General features: G+C 37.0%; 2 protein-coding genes across 5 annotated transcripts in view; one reads left to right on the forward strand and one right to left on the reverse strand.

The window, feature by feature from the left end:
* LOC148945654 (p21-activated protein kinase-interacting protein 1-like) overlaps positions 1-15,843 on the forward strand; it is a 49,591-nt gene extending 33,748 nt beyond the window's left edge. The window contains exon 5 of one of the 2 annotated variants that reach the window (XM_089097743.1): positions 15,355-15,843. In XM_089097743.1, coding sequence (XP_088953869.1) covers positions 15,355-15,726 — 372 coding nt within the window. In that variant the 3' untranslated portion in view covers positions 15,727-15,843. The remainder of the gene's footprint in view (positions 1-15,354) is intronic. The other variant, XM_089097742.1, reaches the window with a different exon arrangement.
* A 177-nt stretch (positions 15,844-16,020) lies between these two features.
* mxt (Eukaryotic translation initiation factor mextil) overlaps positions 16,021-23,155 on the reverse strand; it is a 75,019-nt gene continuing 67,884 nt past the window's right edge. Inside the window, exon 13 of one of the 3 annotated variants that reach the window (XR_016142502.1) lies at positions 16,021-18,817. Coding sequence is in view for 2 of the 3 variants with exons in the window: in XM_089097635.1 (XP_088953761.1) it covers positions 18,704-18,817 (114 nt within the window). In the remaining variant the exon portion in view is untranslated. The remainder of the gene's footprint in view (positions 18,818-23,155) is intronic. The other 2 variants (XM_089097635.1, XM_089097634.1) reach the window with 2 other exon arrangements.

Below are 23,155 nucleotides of genomic sequence, written 5' to 3' on the forward strand. Positions count from 1 at the left end.
TGTTCAAGCCTCCTGCCACACAGCTTTTTAACTTCAGAATACCAGTTTTTTGGTTTATTATTAAACAATACTTCGACCTTATTTTTGTAGTACGATCGTGCCAATTTGCGAATTTCTCTTTTAATTGATTCTCTTAGTTTATTGGCTTCATCTGGTTTACCATTTTTGAAAAGCTTCAATTTGGTTCTAATTAGTGTTTTTATAGTTTGGCTAATAAAGGGTTTGTCACTGGAGCAATTTTTAAATTTTTTTTCCGGGAAGCAAATTTGATATTTGTCAATTAGCTTTTTGTGGAACAAAGCCATTTTCTCATCAATATTTTTTCAACTATAAACATCGTACCAATCTTCAGTATTCAGCCACATACCAAAAGAAGGAAGACAAGAATTTTGAAGAGGGCAATAACTGCCATGAGTTATTGAGAAAGAATGCTGAAAATTTGAGGTGGGAGATAAAAGAATCAAAAGATGATAACTCCCACCTAATGGAAGCAAAGCTGTGGAAGGGTTGTAAAAATTATACATATTAGTTAAAATAACATCAAGAGAGGTATTTCCCCGAGTCGTTGGTATTTTAACAATCTGCTTAACTTTAAGTGAGGAGCAAAAAGAATCCATCTTAAGGTCGTTTGCATCGCCAACTAAAAAAAGACTAGCATTGGGGTATTTAGAAATAACAAAATCAGCACTTGTCTGCAATTGCTGGATGAATTTACGTTTTGACTCGATATTTTGATTTGGGGAGCAATAGAAAACGGCTATTGCAATAATATTAAATGGACGAGGGAGAACTTTTGGTCTAATACTTAGCCAGAGGATTTCATCGTACTCGGATAAACTAGGGACTCGAATAACCTTTGGGTAAAAGCCACTCTTAGTAAAGAACAAAACACCACGACCTTTTTTTCTAAGTGGGTGGTCTAAACAACGGAGTTTAATAAACTCTGAATAATTTGTCAGGCGCAGAGACCCTGGGTCGTGGGACTGTACTTCCGTAATAGCTATAATATCGATTAGATTTGATTTTGAAAGCACCTCGATTTCAGTAAGCTTTTCAAAATTAAGACTTTCGGCATTAGTAACTAAAAGTTTGGGAAAAACAAACCGATTGGGGAATTTCAACAGGGATACTTGGTGTGTTTGAGAATTTCCTGGGTGGGGTTTCAATTTAATATTATGATGCTGCGGAGAAGTAGGGTAAGAGAAGGATTTACCTTGGGGATTTGGAGGTGGAGGGGAGGGCGAGGATACAGCCGAAGCATGATGAGGAAGGTGTGACTTGTTTTCAGTTGTCGGGAAGTGCGAACAATTAGGATTTAATACAAGACAATTATTAAATGCAAAAGGTCTCAGACCTGAGTTACCCTGGTAGGGTGGGCACGAGGGATTAAACGCATGGGTCGGAGGCGGGAAAATATGGGAGGGAAATAAGACGGTGGTATTTTCAGGGGGTTCAACTTGGGAGGGGTTAACTGGAGTGTTAAAAGGGAAGGGATTTTGCTGGGAACATGGAGTTTTTTTTCTGGGTGGTAAAGGTGGAAGTTTTTTGAGTGAGCAGGGTGGATTTGGGATAAAAAAGGAAGAGCAGGCGCTGGTGAGCTAATTTTATTAATTTAATGAAGGGGGTTCCGCTTTTAGGTGGATAGAGAACTTGTAACTATTTTACTATTAGTAATTATACTGCGCCTGGCTATAGCATGATAATCCCTGTTTTTCAAATGTAATAACATGCACTTAGTCTCGAAACAAAGGCCACTTTGAAATTTATGGCAGGGTTTGGAATGGGAAAGGGAGCAATAATTGTCGTTAGAGTGACCAGTAGTTAAAAAAGACATACAAGGGTGAACAAAGGTACAATTACTCTTTTTTATACACTTGTTGGCCAAGTGAAAACGGCAGACAATAGAATTCTTCCCTGATTTGGCTTCAGGAACCGATTTACTAGTAATACTCAAGTTGTCACTGACCCCTGGAACTGGAATATTGGCTGAGTTCACACTTAAATTTTCACTGACCCCTGGATCTGGAATGTTAATTGAGTTCTCATTTAAGCTGTCACTGACCTCTGGAACTAGGTGACCGATTAAATTCATATTTGAGTTGACACTTGCTTCATTAATATTCATATGTTGGGAGTTGTTGCTTGTGGATTGAATTGCAGTTGGTTTCAAATTGGCGTTTTTTTTTTTATTCGTATTCACAGGCTTAAGTGTGTTATTAATTATATTCCCCCTAAGATCAATGAAAGTAGAAATTTCGTTGGTAACGAACTCGAGTTTTTTTTTGCACTAAAAGGGAGGGGAGGGAAGGGTCACATAGGGGGCTGGAATCACAAGTGCCACAAGGAAAATTTTCGGCATGGCAGGAGGTATCATTAGAAGGCTCACAATTATATTCAAAATCCGTCTGGGTACTGGCATCTTTAGTTTCTAGCAGAAAATCAGTCTGGCAACTGACAAAACTGGTTAATACTGGTAGAGGAACAGTCTGACACTCGCTTTGGGCTGCAATGAAAGCTTTACCATCCCTTTGGCAAGTCGGGGCAAGGGGGGACGACCTGATATCATCTAAAATTTCTTTTAAGGAAGAATTTATATCTGACAATCGGCGTCGTGGGGTATCGCTAGCTTTTGAGGAATTTATTCCTGACAATCGGCGTCGTGGGGTATCATTAGCTTTCTAAGAATTAGGGGTGGTATATTCTTGATTTTTGTTGATGTTTTGTTTCGAGGAACAATCCAAACATAACCAGTTCTTAGTCCACTGGGAACGTTCTATCCCCGCACATTGCTCATGAATGGAAGAGTTGCATGTACTACATACCAGGCAATTGATTGTTGCCCTTAATCTACACTCAGGACACACTCTCTTAATGTCCTTTAGTCATTTGGTTGATTAATATAAAGGGTAAAAAAAAATTCAATTCACCTGATGGCTGGTGACAAAATCCGGAAGTTAGGTCACAGTTAATCAACTTGTCACTGACTTGGTTGTCCTTTATTTGGTTATAAAGGGTTAAAAAGTTCAATTCACCTGATGGCTGGTGGCAAAATCCGGAAGTAAGGTTACAGTTAATCAACTATGTCACTGAATTAACTGAGTTTAATGCAGGAAGGCATAAACCAAATAGGTGTTAATAGGTTGAACTCTGGTTGAAGACTGGACGAAAAGTAGGTCCCGTAGGACCTACTTTTAGGGTAGGACCCGAATGGTATCGGAAGAGGTCTTGAGAAAGGATTTAAAGGAAACTGGAACATCTTGGGAGGATGTAAAGGGCTTTGGAGTGATTGGGATGGAGGAGGAGCGTACATAACTGTACTAGCCTCAGGCAGCTTGGTGGTGCAGTGAGTTGTTAGAAGTAGTAGTAGAAGTATAAGGTAAAAATAAGGTAAAGAATAGGGCATTGGACTTTACAGTCCCTACTGGTGGTGCTGATCTCCGTCTCATGGTCCTTCAGCCAGGAAGTGCAATGGGGGGTTGGGGGCCATCCATCCTGTGCATTCGCACACCCTTCCTTTTTACCTTCCCCAGATTTCTCCAGGTACCTATTTAAAGCTGGGTCGACTCTGACTAAGCTTACACAGTCACGTCACTGACCTCCGTCCCACACCAAATAATTGAGTACTCTAGGATTCAAATCCTCGTCCTCTCGGACAAGGATCCCAAATTTAGGGCACCAATCCACCAGTCCAGGCTAGAAGTATAAGGAATAGGAGCTATTGTATGGCAGTTACGTTGCATTAGAGGATATCCACCTCTGGGACTGGTATTCTTCAGTTAAGAAGGACTTGAGGCTTTTATATTGGAAATAAGGAGGGGCTTTACCCCATGTTTAATTTTATTTGGTATCGTCCACCTTAACCCCTCCCTCAAATAAGAACGCCAAATATGTGCCCTTAACTACAATGTAGTTTATGCATTGTTTAAGATGGATTGTATTGAAACGGTTGCCTGTAGTAAAGAGCCATAAGCCTTATATGTACTATTTTTTTTATCTTTTATCCCCAGAACCCCTTCATGTGTTAGAGGTGGTTGTAGAAACTTCAGAGGGGGCTCATTCGATTGGAAATTGAAAGCTCTTTTCAATGGCAAAAATCATTATTGTTCAACCAGTCCCCTTACCTCACTTAACTACTTACTTGAAGCCACTGGGGAGAAGCAAGAACAGTCCGCAGCTCTAAAAGACAGAGACAGGAAAGTCATCACTGATAAGGCGTTGAGGGTTGAATGACGACGACCATATTTCAGGTCTTTCTGAGTCCGCAAAGCCCCCAATCGGATCTTTCTGACCTTCTGCATCACCTCCTACCTGGGTCCCATCATCCAACCGGCCCAGCTCTCTTTCTGAAGCTATGAGAGAGTGAATGTTGATCCTTCAACGATCGGGGAGACAAGAACAATCATATGAATCCTCTAGAACACATCCGCACATTGCTCATGAATGGAAGAGTTGCATGTATTGCATACCAGGCAATTGATTGTTGCCCTTAATCTACACTCAGGACACACTCTCTTGAAGTCCTTTAGTCATTTGGTTGATTAATATAAAGGGTTAAAAAAATTCAATTCAGCTGATGGCTGGTGACAAGATCCGGAAGTTAGGTCACAGTTAATCAACTTTGTCACTGAATTGGTTGTCCTTTAGTCATTTGGTAGGTTAATGTAAAGGGTTAAAAAGTTCAATTCACCTGATGGCTGGTGGCAAAATTCGGAAGTAAGGTTACAGTTTATCAATTATGTCACTGAATTAACTGAGTTTAATGCAGAATGGCATAAACCAAATAGGTGTTAACAGGTTGAACTCTGGTTGAAGACTGGACGAAAAGTAGGTCCCGTAGGACCTACTTTTAGGGTAGGACCCGAATGGTATCGGAAGAGGTCTTGAGAAAGGATTTAAAGGAAACTGGAACATCTTGGGAGGATGTAAAGGGCTTTGGAGTGATTGGGATGGAGGAGGAGCGTACATAACTGTACTAGCCTCAGGCAGCTTGGTGGTGCAGTGAGTTGTTAGAAGTAGTAGTAGAAGTATAAGGTAAAAATAAGGTAAAGAATAGGGCATTGGACTTTACAGTCCCTACTGGTGGTGCTGATCTCCGTCTCATGGTCCTTCAGCCAGGAAGTGCAATGGGGGGTTGGGGGCCATCCATCCTGTGCATTCGCACACCCTTCCTTTTTACCTTCCCCAGATTTCTCCAGGTACCTATTTAAAGCTGGGTCGACTCTGACTAAGCTTACACAGTCACGTCACTGACCTCCGTCCCACACCAAATAATTGAGTACTCTAGGATTCAAATCCTCGTCCTCTCGGACAAGGATCCCAAATTTAGGGCACCAATCCACCAGTCCAGGCTAGAAGTATAAGGAATAGGAGCTATTGTATGGCAGTTACGTTGCATTAGAGGATATCCACCTCTGGGACTGGTATTCTTCAGTTAAGAAGGACTTGAGGCTTTTATATTGGAAATAAGGAGGGGCTTTACCCCATGTTTAATTTTATTTGGTATCGTCCACCTTAACCCCTCCCTCAAATAAGAACGCCAAATATGTGCCCTTAACTACAATGTAGTTTATGCATTGTTTAAGATGGATTGTATTGAAACGGTTGCCTGTAGTAAAGAGCCATAAGCCTTATATGTACTATTTTTTTTATCTTTTATCCCCAGAACCCCTTCATGTGTTAGAGGTGGTTGTAGAAACTTCAGAGGGGGCTCATTCGATTGGAAATTGAAAGCTCTTTTCAATGGCAAAAATCATTATTGTTCAACCAGTCCCCTTACCTCACTTAACTACTTACTTGAAGCCACTGGGGAGAAGCAAGAACAGTCCGCAGCTCTAAAAGACAGAGACAGGAAAGTCATCACTGATAAGGCGTTGAGGGTTGAATGACGACGACCATATTTCAGGTCTTTCTGAGTCCGCAAAGCCCCCAATCGGATCTTTCTGACCTTCTGCATCACCTCCTACCTGGGTCCCATCATCCAACCGGCCCAGCTCTCTTTCTGAAGCTATGAGAGAGTGAATGTTGATCCTTCAACGATCGGGGAGACAAGAACAATCATATGAATCCTCTAGAACAACAAATCACCGCGCGAAGACTCAATGCCACCTGAAATCTACAAATCCTTTCCTCTCCGAGCAGCATAGGAGCTCGTTCAGACAAGATGCAAAGTTTGGGAGAAGAAATATGTACAACTTGACTGGAGGCGGTTTATTGTCGTACTAGTGTTTGGAAAAGGAGACAAGGCGGAATGCAAAACTACGGAAGAATCTTCCTAATTGATGTAGCAGTAAAAGTCATTGCCATAAACTTGCAAACAGGTTCCGCAACGCCCACGATAGGAGAACTAGACCCAACAAGGGATACTTCAAGTCTGAGATTGGCTGCTCTGACCAAATATTCAACTGAGGACAGATTCTAGGGCACAGATTTGAACACGAGCAAGAGACGATCCAAGTGTACATTGACTTAATTACTACTTTGACTCGGAGAGGTGCGACGCCATGTGGGCCGCGATGAAGGAAGACGGCGTATATAAAAAGCTGATCTGCCTATTCCAGGCATACTATGCAGGTACGAAAGCTCAAGTTAGAGCTGATGGAAGTCTGTTATCACTTTTGATATTGAGGGGTTAAGACAAGGATATTTTCCTGTTCCTGACCTTAATTAATTTCAAAATAGACTGGTTTCTGAAAGAAATTGAAAGGTGTCAAGTAGTTATGATAAGCACAATCTATGCTCGATGGCCTATTTAGTAAGGGCAAATCTATCTTCCTTCATACAAGTCAGCAGAAAACAAAGACGATGAGGATAATTGGCAATGGAGACGAAACTGTTCTGCTCGTTGGAATTTCCACCGAAGATGTTAACTCGTTTAAAGAACTAAATTCTATGATAGGCCCCTATGGCAGCACTGTGGAAGAACTCTTATTTCTTCAGCCTGAGTTGTTTACCTCAGTCTGGGAAAAACAACAAAACAAGCATCAAGTTAAATGGAAGAAAAAACTGCAAATATTTGATGCAATGGTGGTGTCGGTACTACTTAACCTAACCTGTCATCATCAAACCCTGTATAAAGCTGAAAAAGTTGACTGGCAACACTGAGTAAACCTAAGGAGAAAAAAGGTATTTTAGACCTTCATCGATAAAGATCGACATTCACCATTTTCGGACATTCACGTGTACAAATTGCGTAAAATATTCCTTGTGAATCTCAATTTTTTCTGTCGGTATTCAAATAATGTACTTATGATACAAGTTCTTATCTACCCGTGCATCATTTATGCTCGAGGTCAATAGAATAGTCTTAAAGTTTGTTTTTTATTTCCGGAAAAGTTTACATTTTTCTCTATGCAAAGTATGAAGTTATACATAAGATTATATGTATCGTTATTTTTGTACTGGCCAGTTTATCGAATCTTGACAGAAGTTAACTGATAGGAGTTAAACCATAGATAGAGGATTGAATAGACAGAATATCAGCCTTGTGTACTAATAGTTCCGAACAAGTTCGTTACCACGACTAAGTGAGGACCGGTTTAGGCTAATAATACCCATAACTCTACATAAGGAAGTTTTAATATAAATTAATACATGAAAAGAATTAGCTGTTAGATGCTGATTTCAAATATATAAAATCTTATAAGTCTAAAGTTACCCATCAAAAATTACGAACCTGAAAAAATTTGCCTGATTTTCAAAAAAGGCGAAAACACCCATAAAAGCGTGAGTGATCCTGATAAAAATATCACTATCAAATTCAGCATACCAGAGAAACCATTTGTAGAGGTTTCAAGTTCTGTTCTACAAAAATGAGGAATTTTACGTATTTCTTAAAAGAAAGGTGACTGATGTGTGTTTATTTGTTTGTTTTCTACGGGTGATCGTGTCGAACCAGTGGTTCTAGAAAATCGAGAGAGGGCTTATTAGAACTGAAATTAAAGTTCTAGCACATATTTAAGTACCCAAAATTGTTTTGTCACAGTAAAGTGATGTTTTCTGCCATTTGTGGCGCTAAACTACGATTTTACCCGAAAAGAGGGTCAAATTGCTATCGATTGAGAATTTTGAGATAGCCAGTCAATTTGAAAGTATCAAAATACTATGTATTGGGTTTCAGAGGAAGTAATACCGCATGGTGGCGCATTCGTTTAAAAAAAATCATATCCAAAAATATAAAAATCAAACAGTTCGTGGTAACGAACTGTAAGTAAGGAGCGACCCGGCTCAATAGTAACCGAAACTCTAGAAAACCGGTTTTCGATACTAATATATATATCAAAAGAATTAGATTTCAATGCTGAATTCAAATATATAACTTTCATCAAGCTTAGTGCTATCCATCAAAAGTTACACGCCTGAGAAAATTTGGCTGATTTTCAAAAAAAGGGGGAAACACCCCCTAAAAATTATAGAAACTTAATGAAAATCAAACCATCATATTCAGAGTATCAGAGAACCCTATTGTAGTATTTTCAAGCTCCTATCTACAGAAATGTGAAATTTTACAGTTTTTGCCAGAAGAAAGATCACGGTTACGTGTTTATTTGTTTTTTTTTTGTTTTTTTTTTTTCCAGGGGTCATCGTATCAACCCATGGGTCCCAGAATATCGTGGGAGGGCTTACAGGAACGGAAATTAAAGTTCTAGTGCCCTTTTTAAGTGACCAAAAAAAATGGAGGGTAACTAGGCCCCCTCCCACGCTTGTTTTTTTCCAAAAGTCACCCGATCAAAATTTTGAGATAGCCATTTTGTTCAGCATAGTCGATAATATTATAAATATGTCTTTTAGGATGACTTAATCCCCCGAAGTTCCCAGAGGGAGGGCTAAAAGTTATGAACTTTATCCAATGTTAACATATAGTATTGGTTATTGGGACGTATACATAAGTTTTCAGGAGTTTTTTTTTTGTAGTTGTGGTTGGTATGGGGGGGTCGGTGGTTATGTTGGAGGATCTGTTCATGCAGGAAGTTTTCAGGGGGGAAGGGAAATTGCCATGAAGGGGGCGCCGGACTTGCCAGCATTATTTATTGGTTATTGGGAAGTATACAACCATTTTCAGGAAGGATTTTTTCTGGAGGGGGGGGCTGAGGAGGGGGTTACTCTGGAGAATATTTCCGTGGAGGATGTTTCTGTGGGGTAAGGGACATTTCTATGAAGGGGGCGCCGGGTTTCCAAGAATAATTTAAAAAACGATCAGAAATTAAATAAAAAAAAAACAAGTTTTTTCAACTGAAATGTAAGAAGGAATATTAGAACTTAAAACGGACAGAAATTATAACGTATGTGAGGGGGTTCTCCCCCAAGTCAATACCTCGCTCTTTACGCTACAGTTTTTTTTAGTGCTTTCAAAATAGCTATCTATTCTAATTAAAAGGCCTTTTTGATTAAGGGGTTTGTGAATCAAAATTTTTTTTTTAAATTTTAACGTAAAGAGCGTGGTATTGACTATGGGGAGAACTCCCTCGTATACGTAATAACATATACGTAATAAAAAATAACAATAAAAAAACAAGCGATACGGCTCAATAGTAATCGAAACTTTTAAAAACGGAATTTTGATGTCACTAAATGTATAAAAAGAATGTGTTTATAGTGCTGATTCTTAATATATAAATTTTATTAAGTTTAGTATTACTCATCAAAGGCTACGAGCCTGAGAAAATTTACTCGATTTTTTAAAGAGGGGGGACACATCCCCTACAAGTAAAAGAATTTTAATGAAAATCACACCGTCAGATTCAGCGTATCAGAAAAACCTATTACAAAGGTTTCAAGCTCATATCTACAAAAATCTGCAACTTCGTATTTTTTGCCAGAAGAAAAATATACGAATATAGAAGGTAGTTACGAAAGTTAATTTGTAAAGACATCCATTTAGCAAAAGAAAAGTAAAATTTTTATGCAAATAAAAGCTGCATTAACTAAAAAACGATCAGAAATTAAATAAAAAAACAAGTTTTTAAAACTGAAAGTAAGGAGCGACATTAAAACTTAAAACGAACAGAAATTATTCCGTATATGAAGGGGCTGTCCCCTCCTCAACGCCTCGCTCTTTACGCTAAAGTTTGACTTTGTCTCACAACTTTATTTTTTAAAACAATAAAAAACTTTAGCGTAAAGAGCGAGGTGATGAGGAGGGGACAGCGCCTTTCATATATGGAATAATTTCTGTTCGTTTTAAGTTTTAATATCGCTCCTTACTTTCAGTTTAAAAAACTTGTTTTTTTTATTTAATCATGATCTAAAAAATCATTGATCCAAGATCAATGATTAATACGCAGTGACTAGGAAAACCAGGCCATGTACATCGAATAAGTTTAGTAACCTGGAACGTACAAGGTGTGACAATAAAATGAAACAGATTAGTGAAGATTTAAAGTCAATCGATATTATAGGGTTAGTTGAAACATGGCATAGCGCAAGTGACCCTCCGATATTCGACAGTTTTAGTGTTGAGCATGTTGCGCGAAAGCCAGCTGGAAACATGCGCTGCTATGGAGGGATAACCGTGCTACTAAGTAAAGCTTGTTTCCGTTGTTATCATAGAATAGCTAGGAATTCAGAGAACATTCTTTGGGTATGGTTTGAGTTAGTAAGAAATAAATAGATGGCTTTAGGATCTGTGTATATAGTACATCAGAGTAGTTCCTACACTAGAGAGTAAACATGGGATGTGTTAGCTGAAGAGTTAAGTAGACTAAGAAGGGATTTTACAGAGGATGTTTTTGTTGTTATGGGGGATTTTAACGCTTATACGGGTGCTTTATTAGAAATGGAGAGTGTTTCGTTCCGAAAAGTGCCTGACTTGGTTCCATCTGAGTATGGAATGCCTCGAAGTAGCAGGGATATGGAGAGGAGGGGGAATTGTTGGGGGAGAAGGCTCTTGGAGCTCTGCTCGGAGAATGGTCTAATAATTGGGAATGGGAGATTTGGAACTGATGGGGGAGTAGGGGAGTTTACCTATATGTCGGGAGCTCGTCAGAGTCTGATAGATTATGTGTAGGTTGACAGTGGGCTTGCAGCTCAATCAGTTGATGTTGAGGTACTTCAGTCAGTTGGTTCTGACCCCTGGCCAGTTAATTTAGAGTTGTGTTTAGAGGTTGAAGTCTAGAGGATCTTTATTGGAAAAAGGTATGAGACACTAGATGAAAAAAAGTTTAGAGTTAAAAAACCGTTAAGAAGGGATTGAAATAATTAGGAAATTGATGACATGAATTAGACAAAAGCGAGACCAGAAGAAATGGATATATTGAAGGAGATTAGAAATCTAGATTGCGGCGGTGAGGAAGTCCTTGCCGAGTTATGTGAGTTAGTGCACCAGTGGTCTAGTAAAGCGGTAGAAAGGAAAGTTAAATCAGGAGATAAAGGATATTATGGTGGGAAATGTAGAAGGTTAAAGCAGGAGGTAGAAAAAGAATTAGAAATTGTTAGGCAGTGCCAGGATGAAGAATTGCTGTTAGAAGCGTTGAATATTTATTGAGTTAAGAATAGGGAATATAAGAAATTGCTGAAGAGGAAAAGTAGGGAATAGGATAGTTTAGAAAGGAAAAAGATGATGGAGGATTTTACACTAGGGAATGTTAAAGAATTTTGGAGTAGAATGAGAAAGCAAAGAGCTAATATTTCGGGTCGAACGCCTTCACCGGAGTCGTGGCCTGGTTATTTTGAGAATTTAGAAGGAGACTGTGAAGGACTAGAAGAGGATAGTCAGTCGTCATGTTCAGGTGAAAGTATTTTCCCGCTGCAGGAGAATGATTATGAATTAGTAGGGGAAGTGACAAGAGACGAGGTTAGAGAAGTAGTTAGTAAGATGAAAGGAGGTTCAGCACCAGGTTTGGATGGGATACCAGCCTGGGTGGTTAAGAAATTTGTGTCGGTGTTTTTGTCGATATTAGTTAAAGCATTTAATAGTATTGCATCTACAGGTAAGTGGCCAGAATTATGGAAGACTTCAGTTGTTATACAGCTTTTTAAGAAGGGGGACCCTAGCTGGAATGATAACTATAGGCCCATAGATCTAGCACCAGTTTTTATTAAAGTGTTAGAAAAAATTTTAGATAGGAGGCTAGATAGGTGGTTAGATAAAAATAAGATTATAAATGAAGAGCAAGGAGGATTTAGGAAAGATTATAGTACAGCAGATAGGGCATTTGTGCTTAGAGCTTTAGTCGATAAGTATGGAACAGGGAATAGCCGTTTATATGCAGCTTTTTTAGACTTAAGAAAAGCTTCTGATAATGTTGAGAGGGTGCTTTTGGTAGATATTCTTAGAAGTATAGGATTACCTAGTATTTTTGTGAGGTTAGTTACTAGCGTGTATTGCGGAACTAAGGCGGTAGTAAAGGTAATAGATTAGGGTTGTTCTAGAGCATATATAAACTGAAAAGGGGTAAAACAAGATAGTGCTCGTTCCCCCCGTTTGTTTTCTATTTTTATAGCTGGTATAGTCCAGTTTTTGGAAAGGAAGTGGGCTCCGACAGTGCGTCTTGGTTCAAAATTATTTTCAGTTTTGCTTTTCGCTGATGATTGCGTACTTGTAGCTAAGTCTGCCCATGAATTACAGATTTTGTTAGATCTTGTTGCAGATTACTTAGATCTGAAGAAGCTCCAACTTAATGTTAAGAAGACAGAAATAGTTATTTTTGGTAAAAGAAAGGATGAAGAATGTAATGGTAAGTTTATGTTTAATGGAGACGAAATAAAGATAGTTGAAAATTCAAAATATTTAGGTTTTGTATTTCAAAATAATGGTAGTTGGTGTGCCCACATTAAACAGTCATTAAGAAGGGGGAAAGCGGCTATATCAACGGTTTTTAGGAATGGTATAGTCATGGGTATTAAAAGTCTGGGAATGCATACGAGAATAATTTTATCGAAGATTATGCCAGTTATTCATTATGCTGGGGAATTGTGGGGGGTGGAAGCGGTAGAACAGCTGGGGACCCTTCAGGTAACTTATTACAAAAGGATTTTTGGCCTCCATAGGACTACGCATACCCAGTTTTTGAAAGGGGAGCTAGGGATTTTTTCGCTCCGTAAAAATAGGCTGGTTCAGGTAGTTAGATTTTGGATGAAGTTAGTGCAGGTACCACGAGATAAACTTATTAGAGAGGCCTATGAAGAGCTACTTGCTTCAGGGCGTAAGAGGTCGTGGCCGTTTAGGGTTAAATCCTTATTAGACAGATTAGGATTGTCATATATATGGAATGATGGTAGAGGTTCCGCCATTAGTCAGATTGATATAATAGGAATAGTTAAACAAAGATTAGAAGATCAGGAGATACAGACATGGGGGAATGACATTGAGAGATCTAAGACATTAAGTGTTTATAAGGATGTTAAAAAGGTGTTTGGCCAGGAGATTTACTTTAAATTTAATTTGCCAAGTATGTATTTGTCATATTGTTTGCAGCTGCGGGCCAACTGTTTGCCTTTAAGATGGAGGAGTAAAGTATTTGGGAGAGGTAAGGGGTTCCCGGCGTCTAGGTACACGTGTCCCATTTGTAATATTGAAGAGGAAATTCTGAACCATTTTCTGTGCCGGTGCCAGGGGCTTACTGATTTGAGGGAGGGTATTTTGGGGGAAAGTAATTTTTAACTTGGGGGCATGTTGTCTCAGACGGTACCTAGCCTCATGTGTAGATTATGTAGATTTGTTGATCAGGCACTAAAGATAAGAAAGGAACTATTGTGAAGAAGATTTGTTATGATTTGGAATAAAAATGCTGAAGGGAGTTTTACTTTTGTTTTCCTGTTATATTTGATGTATAGTGTATATGGCCCTGTAGAAAGGCTTTTGAATACACGATTAATATTATTATTATTATTATGTATGTGACATTGTGTGTAATTATGTGAGTTAGTTTTATAGTATTATGTGTGCTTTTGTGCTGAAATTGTTATGTAATTTTATTTTTATTTGCTATGGGCTATGCTTAGTTATTGTTATATATGTTATTATCATGTGTTTTGACTTTATATGCAACTGTGTTTGTTTTTGCCATGGCCCAAAGAGGCTTTTGTTTTGCAATAAATATCTATCTATCTATCTATAGACATTAAGTTTAAAATTCATCTAGCTAAGTTTATTCACTTGACGTTTCTTAAATTACTTCATGCGATGCGTGATTGCGAATCAGTTAGGATGAAGGAGGGGAGATGGGTCATTGTGTTGGGGGGGGGGAGGGGTAGCAGTTACCTCGGGAGCTCTCAGATATATGTAGAACAGGGTCTTAGAGGGGAGGGGGGAAGGTTGGAATTAAGCTCTCGTTTCCCTTTATTTGAACTAGTCCTGGATAGGGTCTCCCTTCTCATTGCAGATAAACGTTAAACGTTTTTTGGAAAATGCAAGATTTAATTCATATTCTTACCGGCACAAAAAGATGGAGCGGCGAGGGACAATTCATGAGCAAATTCAGCAAATTTACCAGAAGGGACGGGGGCAAGTGACCTCAGAAACTTTATTTTTTGACTTTTAAAATGAAAATATCGGGTTTTATGTTTTATGTTTATTTTTTTATGTTTTATTTTTATTTTATTTATTATGTTTATTTTATTATGTTTTATGTTTTTTCTTTTATGTTTAACAGTAGGTGGTAAAGAACCGTAAGTAAGGAGCAGCTCTGCTAATAGTGACAAAATAAATAAAAGTTTTGAAAACAATATATGCCTTTAACGAATTGGGTTTTTATGTTGAGTCGAATGGTTTATAATTCATTAAGTTGGCCAAACTGCTCGTAGCAGTGAACCATACGCTAAGGTTTGACTTTTCGTTTCAATTCTTTTGAATAAAAAACATTTTAAAGCACTATAAAACTTTAGTGTAGAGAGCGGGGGTTTGAGGAAGATGGCAGCACCCCTGATGTTCTGAAAAATTCTGCTCGTTTTAAGTTCTGTCGCTCTTTATATTCATTTGAGAAAGTTTTTTTTTTTTTAATTTAATATCAACTAGGAATTACAACAAAACTTCTGAAACGTATGCCTACAACAGACAAAAATAGACACTCTTAGCTAAATAATGCTAAAGCAGCATCCAGGCGCAGCAATTGCTCAACCCCCTAGATTTCGAAAACACCTTTTTTTTAAGTATTTACGTTGCAATAAAATCGAAAAAACAGCAAAATTGCTTCCTATATTTAAAATGATACGTTTTGTTCCCCCTCACCCCCTGCATTCTTGTGTATGGAAGCTCCTGGCTGCATCATAAAAATGGTTCCTCTAACGTTGCAGTTCTATAGGTCAGTTTTGCGAATTATGATAGATGTCATTGATAGTACTTCAACCATCTATACGTGACCTGTGGGCTAGAGGATAAGATTTGCTCTTGTAGGCTATTCTTATTGTTTTGTTTCTTAGGCTGAGCACCTATCCGAGAAGCCAAGGATGGTTTGTCAGTATAATGTTGGCTGTCGAGTTACATGTTTGGCGATTTGGAAAGGATCCAATAAGCCATCAGTTGATGAAGACAAAAAGAAAGTTGATCTAGAGGAAGAAGAGGAGGGGAATGAAGAATTTGAGGAAGAGGAAAGCAACAGATTTCAAGGGGAGGAAATTGTTATCGCTGCACCAAAACGAAAGCGCAAAGAAGAAGGTGTGCGTCAAGGTAAAAGGCTTAAAAAGAAGAAGAAGATTGGTGATTGGACAATTTTGCAAGAGGAAAGTAAAGTGAAGAAGCCGAAAAAGAAAAAAGTTCCCAGTAAATCTGGCAAAATTAGTTTTGAAATTTAGGAAAATAAATGTTTTCAATTCATTGTGATTTGTAACCCGCAATTGTTGGAAACGGGCACGCTGATTAAACTTCACGATTTATCTCGGAGACTTTCTCGAAAGGGGATACGGAAGGGGATAAAATCCGTATCCATGATTTTTTTTTGAGAGGGGGGGTTACGAAAGGATTTTTTCGGGGGGCTTACAAAATAAAATACTAAAACACGCATTAAAAATTTGTTTATATTCATTTTTGTTTCGTTTTTACGAGTTGGGAAAAAAATTTCAGGGTGGGGGGGATTCAAACCCCCTAACCCCCTGGATACGGCCTTGGATATGGAATTAAATATTCTTAATTTTTACTTTTATAACCTCTAGGTTGGTCAAGTTATTATAAACCTAAAATTTATGTACTATACTTTTCAAGCTCGTATGCTGTTAGAGGGTTTCCAGGTGAAGCCTCTTCGAAATTTCAGGATTGTGTCATTTGTCAGTAATCCCTTAAACTGCTCATGCGAAGTGCAAACTTTTAACCCTTTGATGCTTGTAGAAGAATAAGGTTACTGAACGGTTAGGATACTTTTAACCGTTAGTAGTTGAGTAAATAACCCTTAACTGATTTAGTTTAGAAACCGTTGATTAAAAGTATGGTTAACCTGTAACGGTTGAGATAATTTTAACCGTCATTAGTTAAAAAATAACCGCTATCCAAGCGTTTTTTAAACTGTTACCTAAAGTATAAATAACCGTTAACGAAAAGTTTCAACTGTTTAATACTTGAAGAAAAATATGCTTCCTTAACATCTAAACTATGTCGGAAGGGATGACAGCGGAAGTCCAATCAGAAAAATCTAGTGGAAACATAAATTTGCGATTTTTCTGGCGAGAAATACCAGGGTGTTTTATGTCAGGATGGTTTTTAGATCGAATTAGAATAATGTTTCCTCATACCCCAAGCTAGCTGTATAAGTATGTAGAAAAATTTATTTTCTGAGACTAAACCAGTAAAAGTAAGATAGTAAGTAACACGCTGCAAATGACACAAAATTATTTGCAATAAAATTAGACAAAGGTGATCTAGGCCATTTTTCAACAGATAGTCTACAGGTCTCGATAAAAGGTTGTTCTTTTACTAGACAAGTGTCATAGTTTTCCAAAATTTTCCAAGCGTTGGCTTTTTGCATATTTTCTCTTCTGTGGGGACGAGGGGGTTGGGGCTGAAGTCCCCTTTTATCCTTCTATTTGAGCACCCTTCCAATTAGGCCTACAAAATTCAGCAATAATAAAATTACCAGGGAATGGAACGGTGGGCTACTTTTGCAGGGGTAATTGGGCTTGCGTCCCACTGAGGGGGACGCAAAAAGAATAAAAATTCTTTTCTGAGGTTGAACCAATAACGAGAGGTTGTTAACTTTTACCGGCATATTGAAAAACCGGCAGTAATAGTAAGATACACGGCAAAAGACTATTATTTCTGGAAATGGGACATACGATACGGGCTAGCTTACTTTGGAAATTCATGCACAAATTACGAACAAAAAACAAGTCTCAAAATAACTTATTTTTGATACCTGTATTGGCAGTAATAGTAAATGACTGTGGTAATTCCAAAGGCCTTATGTGACACTTTTATGCAACAAATGAAGCTAATTTTTCCAATTCAGTTGACAAAAAAAAAAAATCTGCGTTTGAATATTTCATTTGTGCACTCGTCATCCGGCGACACAATCTTAAACCATTAAAAAAAAAACTAAAACATCCTAAAATAGATATATTCAATTTTGCCGAGATCTTTGATGTAATAACCTGAAAAAGATAAAAATGTATCGTCCTATGGTGGCGCAGTGGATGTGATCTCAGCTTGGTAATACGGGACCCAGGGTTTGAACATCGCTGGAACAGAACACTGCAGGGCCGAAGCAAGGGTCTTATCAGTTAAGAGGTGGGGTTAATTCAATACAATCACCGTTTATTTAGGTTGAGTATTCCCCTAAAAAAGGTGAAAACGTTTGTTTATTTGGAGGGCATATTGCTTGCATTGGAAGGAGCAGACCTAATTTTAGAAAATTCCAGGGACGTAGATTTTTAAGATCTATTCTATATTATTAAAAAAGCTCAATAATCGAACGTTTGCAGATTAATTGCAAAAAAAAAGTCCAACCGCCAAATGGTAGTATAAAATCCGCCATAATGATCAAATATGGCTGTTTTTTTTTGCTCGAAAACGCTATCGATGCCCAGTTTTTTATCCTTTTTTTGTAATTCAGAATGCTTAAATAAATTAAAATTATATTACAATTTTTGTGCAATATATTTTGTAATTGGAACTTTTTTTTCAAATTATTGAAACATGAAATCACTCATTTGGCTTTATATATTATTTTAACAAATTGAAGCAGTATCAAAGAGTAATTTGACCCTTTTAACTTTACAGAGTTTACGTCACGAAACTAAACTCTATCAAGCAAGCGCATGCAAATGATTTTTTTTTTCAGGGGGCAGTGAGGGAGGATACAAGACTTCAAAAAAAATATTTGGAGTTGGGATTAAATATATTTGGGCGATAGCACAAGATCTTGTATTAAAACTCTAGCAAGACTGAATCAAAGGAACATCAGCATAATAAACCATCAAGAAATATTTTGAAGTTAGCTAACTGACTGAAATGTATTAAAACATAATCAAGTTTAAGACTATACTAACAAAATGATCTATATAAGATTTTCAGCTAAGTTTTTTTCGTTGGGGGGGGGATAACGCCCTGAAAAAACGATGCCTAATAATAGGTACTTTTTTCTATAAACATGAAAAGTATGACGTTCTTAAGATATTCATCATGGCCTTTTTTTATTCATAAAAATAGGCCATTTATTGCATTGAACGAAGGTGAGTGACAGTACACTTACAAAAACTATGTGGGACAAATTAAAAGTGGGTAAATGGAAAAATAGGAAAAAAGGATGAAGCAAGACAAAAACATTGCTGGACTCCGTAAGGACTAAACAGCTTGTGATTCTGTGCGGAGAGCCTCTACAGGTGGATCAGTTTCTTCAAGGACGATTCCCTTTTCAGCTTTATTCAGGTATTCGATTCCGTTGAAAAATCCAGACACCTGTAAAGGAGAAGATTTAAAATTTTCTCTTACAGTCATTGGCTGATAAGGTTTTCTTTTTGTTCAGAAAAAAAAACTGGGCTTTGGTTTGTGATCGTATTCAACGACCTCTTTCTGGCTCGCACAAACCTATTCTTAGGAATTTGTGATTTGTGAACCTGTTTTTAAACCCAGCTGAATTTCTTGAGTTCAGTGAACCAGCTGCTGAATTTCTTTCGGGGGTCTCTCCTAAATCTAGCCCCTTAACTACTAGATTTGTGACTATTTCTAAAATTATTTCGTTGTACAGGTAGACTACTGATTAAAGTATCAAGGAGATCAAAATAAAAACATTTTTCCCCTGGGCCCAACTGAGGTCTGTCCATACCTAAAAATCCTGATTGTCTAAGTTTATTTTTGGTTTTATTAAAATTATGAAGTTTTTAGGCATTAGTTTTCAGGTTCTTAAGTATTCACTAAAGAGACTATACGAGTAGTGTGAGTACCTACCTTTAGATGCAAGGCCGTATCCAGGATTTTGGTTCGGGGGAGGGAGGTCATTATGTTCGGGATGTTTTACAAAAAACTTTACAAAACATAAGAAGCACTTGTCTATACATGTCATTGTCGCTTTGTAAGAGTCGATTTTTTTAATTTTTTTTGGGGGGGGGGGGGCGGGTCAAAAAAGGGTAGCCCCTTTTCGTTGGATACGGCCCGCTTAGATGTATATGAAAGTTTGCTGTTGCATTCACATGACCTTTTCGTCAGAATTGTGTCTCTTTCGACTTTTAATTAAACTTTAACGTTTTTAAAGTTAAAAAAATAAACTTTTGTGGGTTAATTTTTGTGCTTTTGGTGAAATATTTTTCCAATATTTGTCAACCATTGTTTCTTTGAAAATCTGTCTGTGACATTTCAAGGAATATGACGTCATTTCAGGGAATGAGGTAACAAGTCACTCAAATATGACATCATGCCCAAGAGGAAGACCGTATCCGGGTGTTACCGGGTTTAACCCCCAACCCTCCAAAAATTTTGTCCGGCTCATGAATAAGTAACAAAAATATACTATTCCTAAATCAACTTCAACTGCGACCCTTCGTCACTTGACGGGTTTTTTTTTTCAAAACTTTCTTTATAACTTTCGGTTACTATGGGCTAGGGTTCACGCAGAAGGGATTTAGCAGCGAAATTTATTACGTTTGTTAAATATTTTGACAAAAATTTAAAACAATGGAGAATGGATACTATAAAATTAAGCCAGTGTTAGAAAATATTCAGTAATTTATTGCTACTATTTTTATAAGACTGAAAAAGAAGAGATACATAGGCTAAGGGTGAAAGTTTGTGTGTAAGTATCCGAAAAGACAGGACTACAAAGTAAGGTAGTAATAGGCTAGCCTCGCATTTCAGCTGATTCTAGCCTAGAATTAAATAATGTAAAAGTATTGGTAAAATTCTGGATAATGGGTTTTTAAAATTTTTGAAAGTAATTGAGTTACGCGAATGAAACGATCAGGAATCGATCAACAGTCGAAATCATGCACTGGGAAGATCCTCTTTATCTCCTGTCTAAGTTGCTCATAAGGCAGGTCTATTACTGTTTCATCCTTAGCGAAACACGTTTCTCCATAATTTCGGTTTGAACCTGCTCATTTTTTATTGTGGCTCTTGAAAAAAAGATTTCAGTGACTATGATCTAATAAAAACAAAAATGACAGTTGTGGGAACCCCAGATTGACTGAAATTGATTCTATAAGTCTTAATTTTGAAGCAAAAAAAAAAAACGTCAAAACTTCAAGTTTGGCTTGGAATCCAGCTCAAGTAGTGTGAATCAGCTTACCTGGAACTACGTCGAGGATTGGTCTAAGCTGCATTTAATGTTGTTTTTTTTTGCAAGACTAGTGCAGTTTATTTTAAGACTGAGTGTCTAAACATGATCTTCCAAGCATTAGAATTAGGGAAGGCTGGAGATAGGAATTTGAAAAAAATCCCAAGAGAATAAGGACCCTTATTTTGTCATCCAGTTACTATTCGTGTACAATAATAAAGCCAACAATGCTCAAGTGGCTGTGGAAAAGGAATCAGTCAGCATATATCACAAAATTTTTCTTTATTTTTTGGTGAAGACAATTAAAGATAATTTCTGAAAAAACTTAAGCTCAGCAAATACAAATACCTTTTAAAATTCAAACTCAAAACGACCAGAAATTACTATTAAAGAATAAATGAAACCCAAAACGAACAGAAATTAAATAAAAAATCATAGCAAAAACATACAACAAGTAATGATATAAATGAATAAATAGATCTTAAAGCGAGTAATGCTTAGATTGAATATGAAAATCAAGCTTAAGACGAAAAAAAAATATTCCTATTGAAGTACAAATGAAACTTAAAACGAACAGAAATTAAATAAACAATCAATGCAAACAAACATACAATAGATATTAATGTAAATTAATAAATAAATCTTAAAACGAGTGAAACTTAAATTGAATATGCAAATTTAGCTTGAAACAAACAATAATCACCAAAAACAAGAGTTTGGGAATGACCCCCTTCTCTTACTGTAAAAGTCTAAAACCTACTGCGTCACTGGCATTTTACTGAAAACCAATTTTGTGACAAATGTTTTCTTTTGTACTTATCTCTGAACATAAACATTAAAATTATAGTAACATTTTGAACTGATGAGCTTTCATCAATTAATACCATTATACATAAAATATTCAGTTTAATTTACTATCTCTTTTTAAAGTTGTTTAAGACGAATTTAGTTTCACTACAAACGAGTGATTGGATACTGACTCGTTTCCTAACTGTAAATAAAAACCAAAAGCCTACTGCGTAATTGGCGCTTAACTTAAAACAGATTATATTACAAACATATTATTTTACAGTTATTAAAGCAATGAAAAAAAAAATACAATTACAGAGAAATAAATTCTTGAACTGATGGATCTTTCAACAATTACTATCATTATACATCAAATATTCAATTTGATGTTGTTAATACTTTTCAAGACTGATCAAGACGCATATAGTTTTCAGTAAAGCGCCAATGACGCAGTAGGTTTTAGACTTTTACAGTGAGAGAAGGAGGTCATACCCAAACTCTTGTTTGTGGTGATTTTTGTTTGTTTCAAGCTTAATTTGCATATTCAATTTAAGTTTCACTTGTTGTATGTTTTACGTTTATGTATGTTTTATGTTTTTAAGTTTTACTTGTTGTATGTTTTTGCTATGATTGTTTATTTAATTTCTGTTCGTTTTGGGTTTCATTTATTCTTTAATAGTAATTTCTGGTCATTTTGAGTTTGAATTTATAAAGGTATTTGTATCTGCTGAGCTTAAGTTTAAAATGGCCTTTACTTTTCTTTAAAAAACTTATTTTTCGTAAAGTTTTTTTTAATTAATTTCTGTTCACTTTTTATTGCAAAAAATTTAAAGTTTTTTAAAATTTTTTATTTCAAAATCAAACCTTAAAAATAAAAAAATAAAATATTAATACAAATAACAAAAATGATATCAAAGTAACAATATCAAAGTGAAAAAATGGGTTTGTGTCAACCTCGGAGTTTTTATTACCTGATGTTTGAACTATTTTTAACAAAATAGCTATCTAAAAAATTTTAGCGGATGGGTTTGGGGAAAAAGGGCGTGGGGGGACTAGATTAAGCTTAGGTCTCTTTTGACTCTTTCAAAGTGAACTAGAACTTTCTATTTTCAATCAAATGAGCCCTCTCTGAAGTTTATGCGAGTATCCTTTCTATAAAAACCATAAAAATCCCCAGAGTATAACTTACAACGCCTGTCCCTCGGCCTTGGGAGGTTGTGTCGACCCTGGAGTTTTAATATCTGATGGTTGAACTATTTTTAACAAAATGGTTACCTGAAATTTTTATCGGATGGGTTTATCCATCCGATACTCCGAAAGGCGTGGAGGGCGGAGGGACTAGTTGCCCTCCGATTTTTTTCACTCTGAGAAAATGAACTATCACTTTTAATTTACATTCAAATGAACCCTCTCTGAAGTTTATACGAGTACACATTCCATAAGAACCATATATGTTCCCAGAGCAATACTTACACCGCCGGCCCTGGGGGGTGGGGTTGTGTCGACACAGGAGTTTTTCTTATCTGACGTCTGAACTATTTTTAACAAAATGACCATACGTAAAGCAGTTTTGTTCTATGATCTTTGAACTATTTCTAACAAAATGGCTACCTCAAATTTTTTATCAGATGTATTTGGGTGAAAAGGGCTGGGGGGGCTAGTTGCCCTCTGATCGCTTTTGGCCCTTGAAAAGAGCCGGATTTCAATTCCCAAGAGACTGAGCCCTCTCTGAATTTTTG

This window comes from Artemia sp. Qi Xiang Cuo, chromosome 12 (assembly GCF_049724085.1).
Source record: "Artemia sp. Qi Xiang Cuo chromosome 12, ASM4972408v1, whole genome shotgun sequence".
In the NCBI taxonomy this organism is placed as follows: domain Eukaryota; kingdom Metazoa; phylum Arthropoda; class Branchiopoda; order Anostraca; family Artemiidae; genus Artemia; species Artemia sp. Qi Xiang Cuo.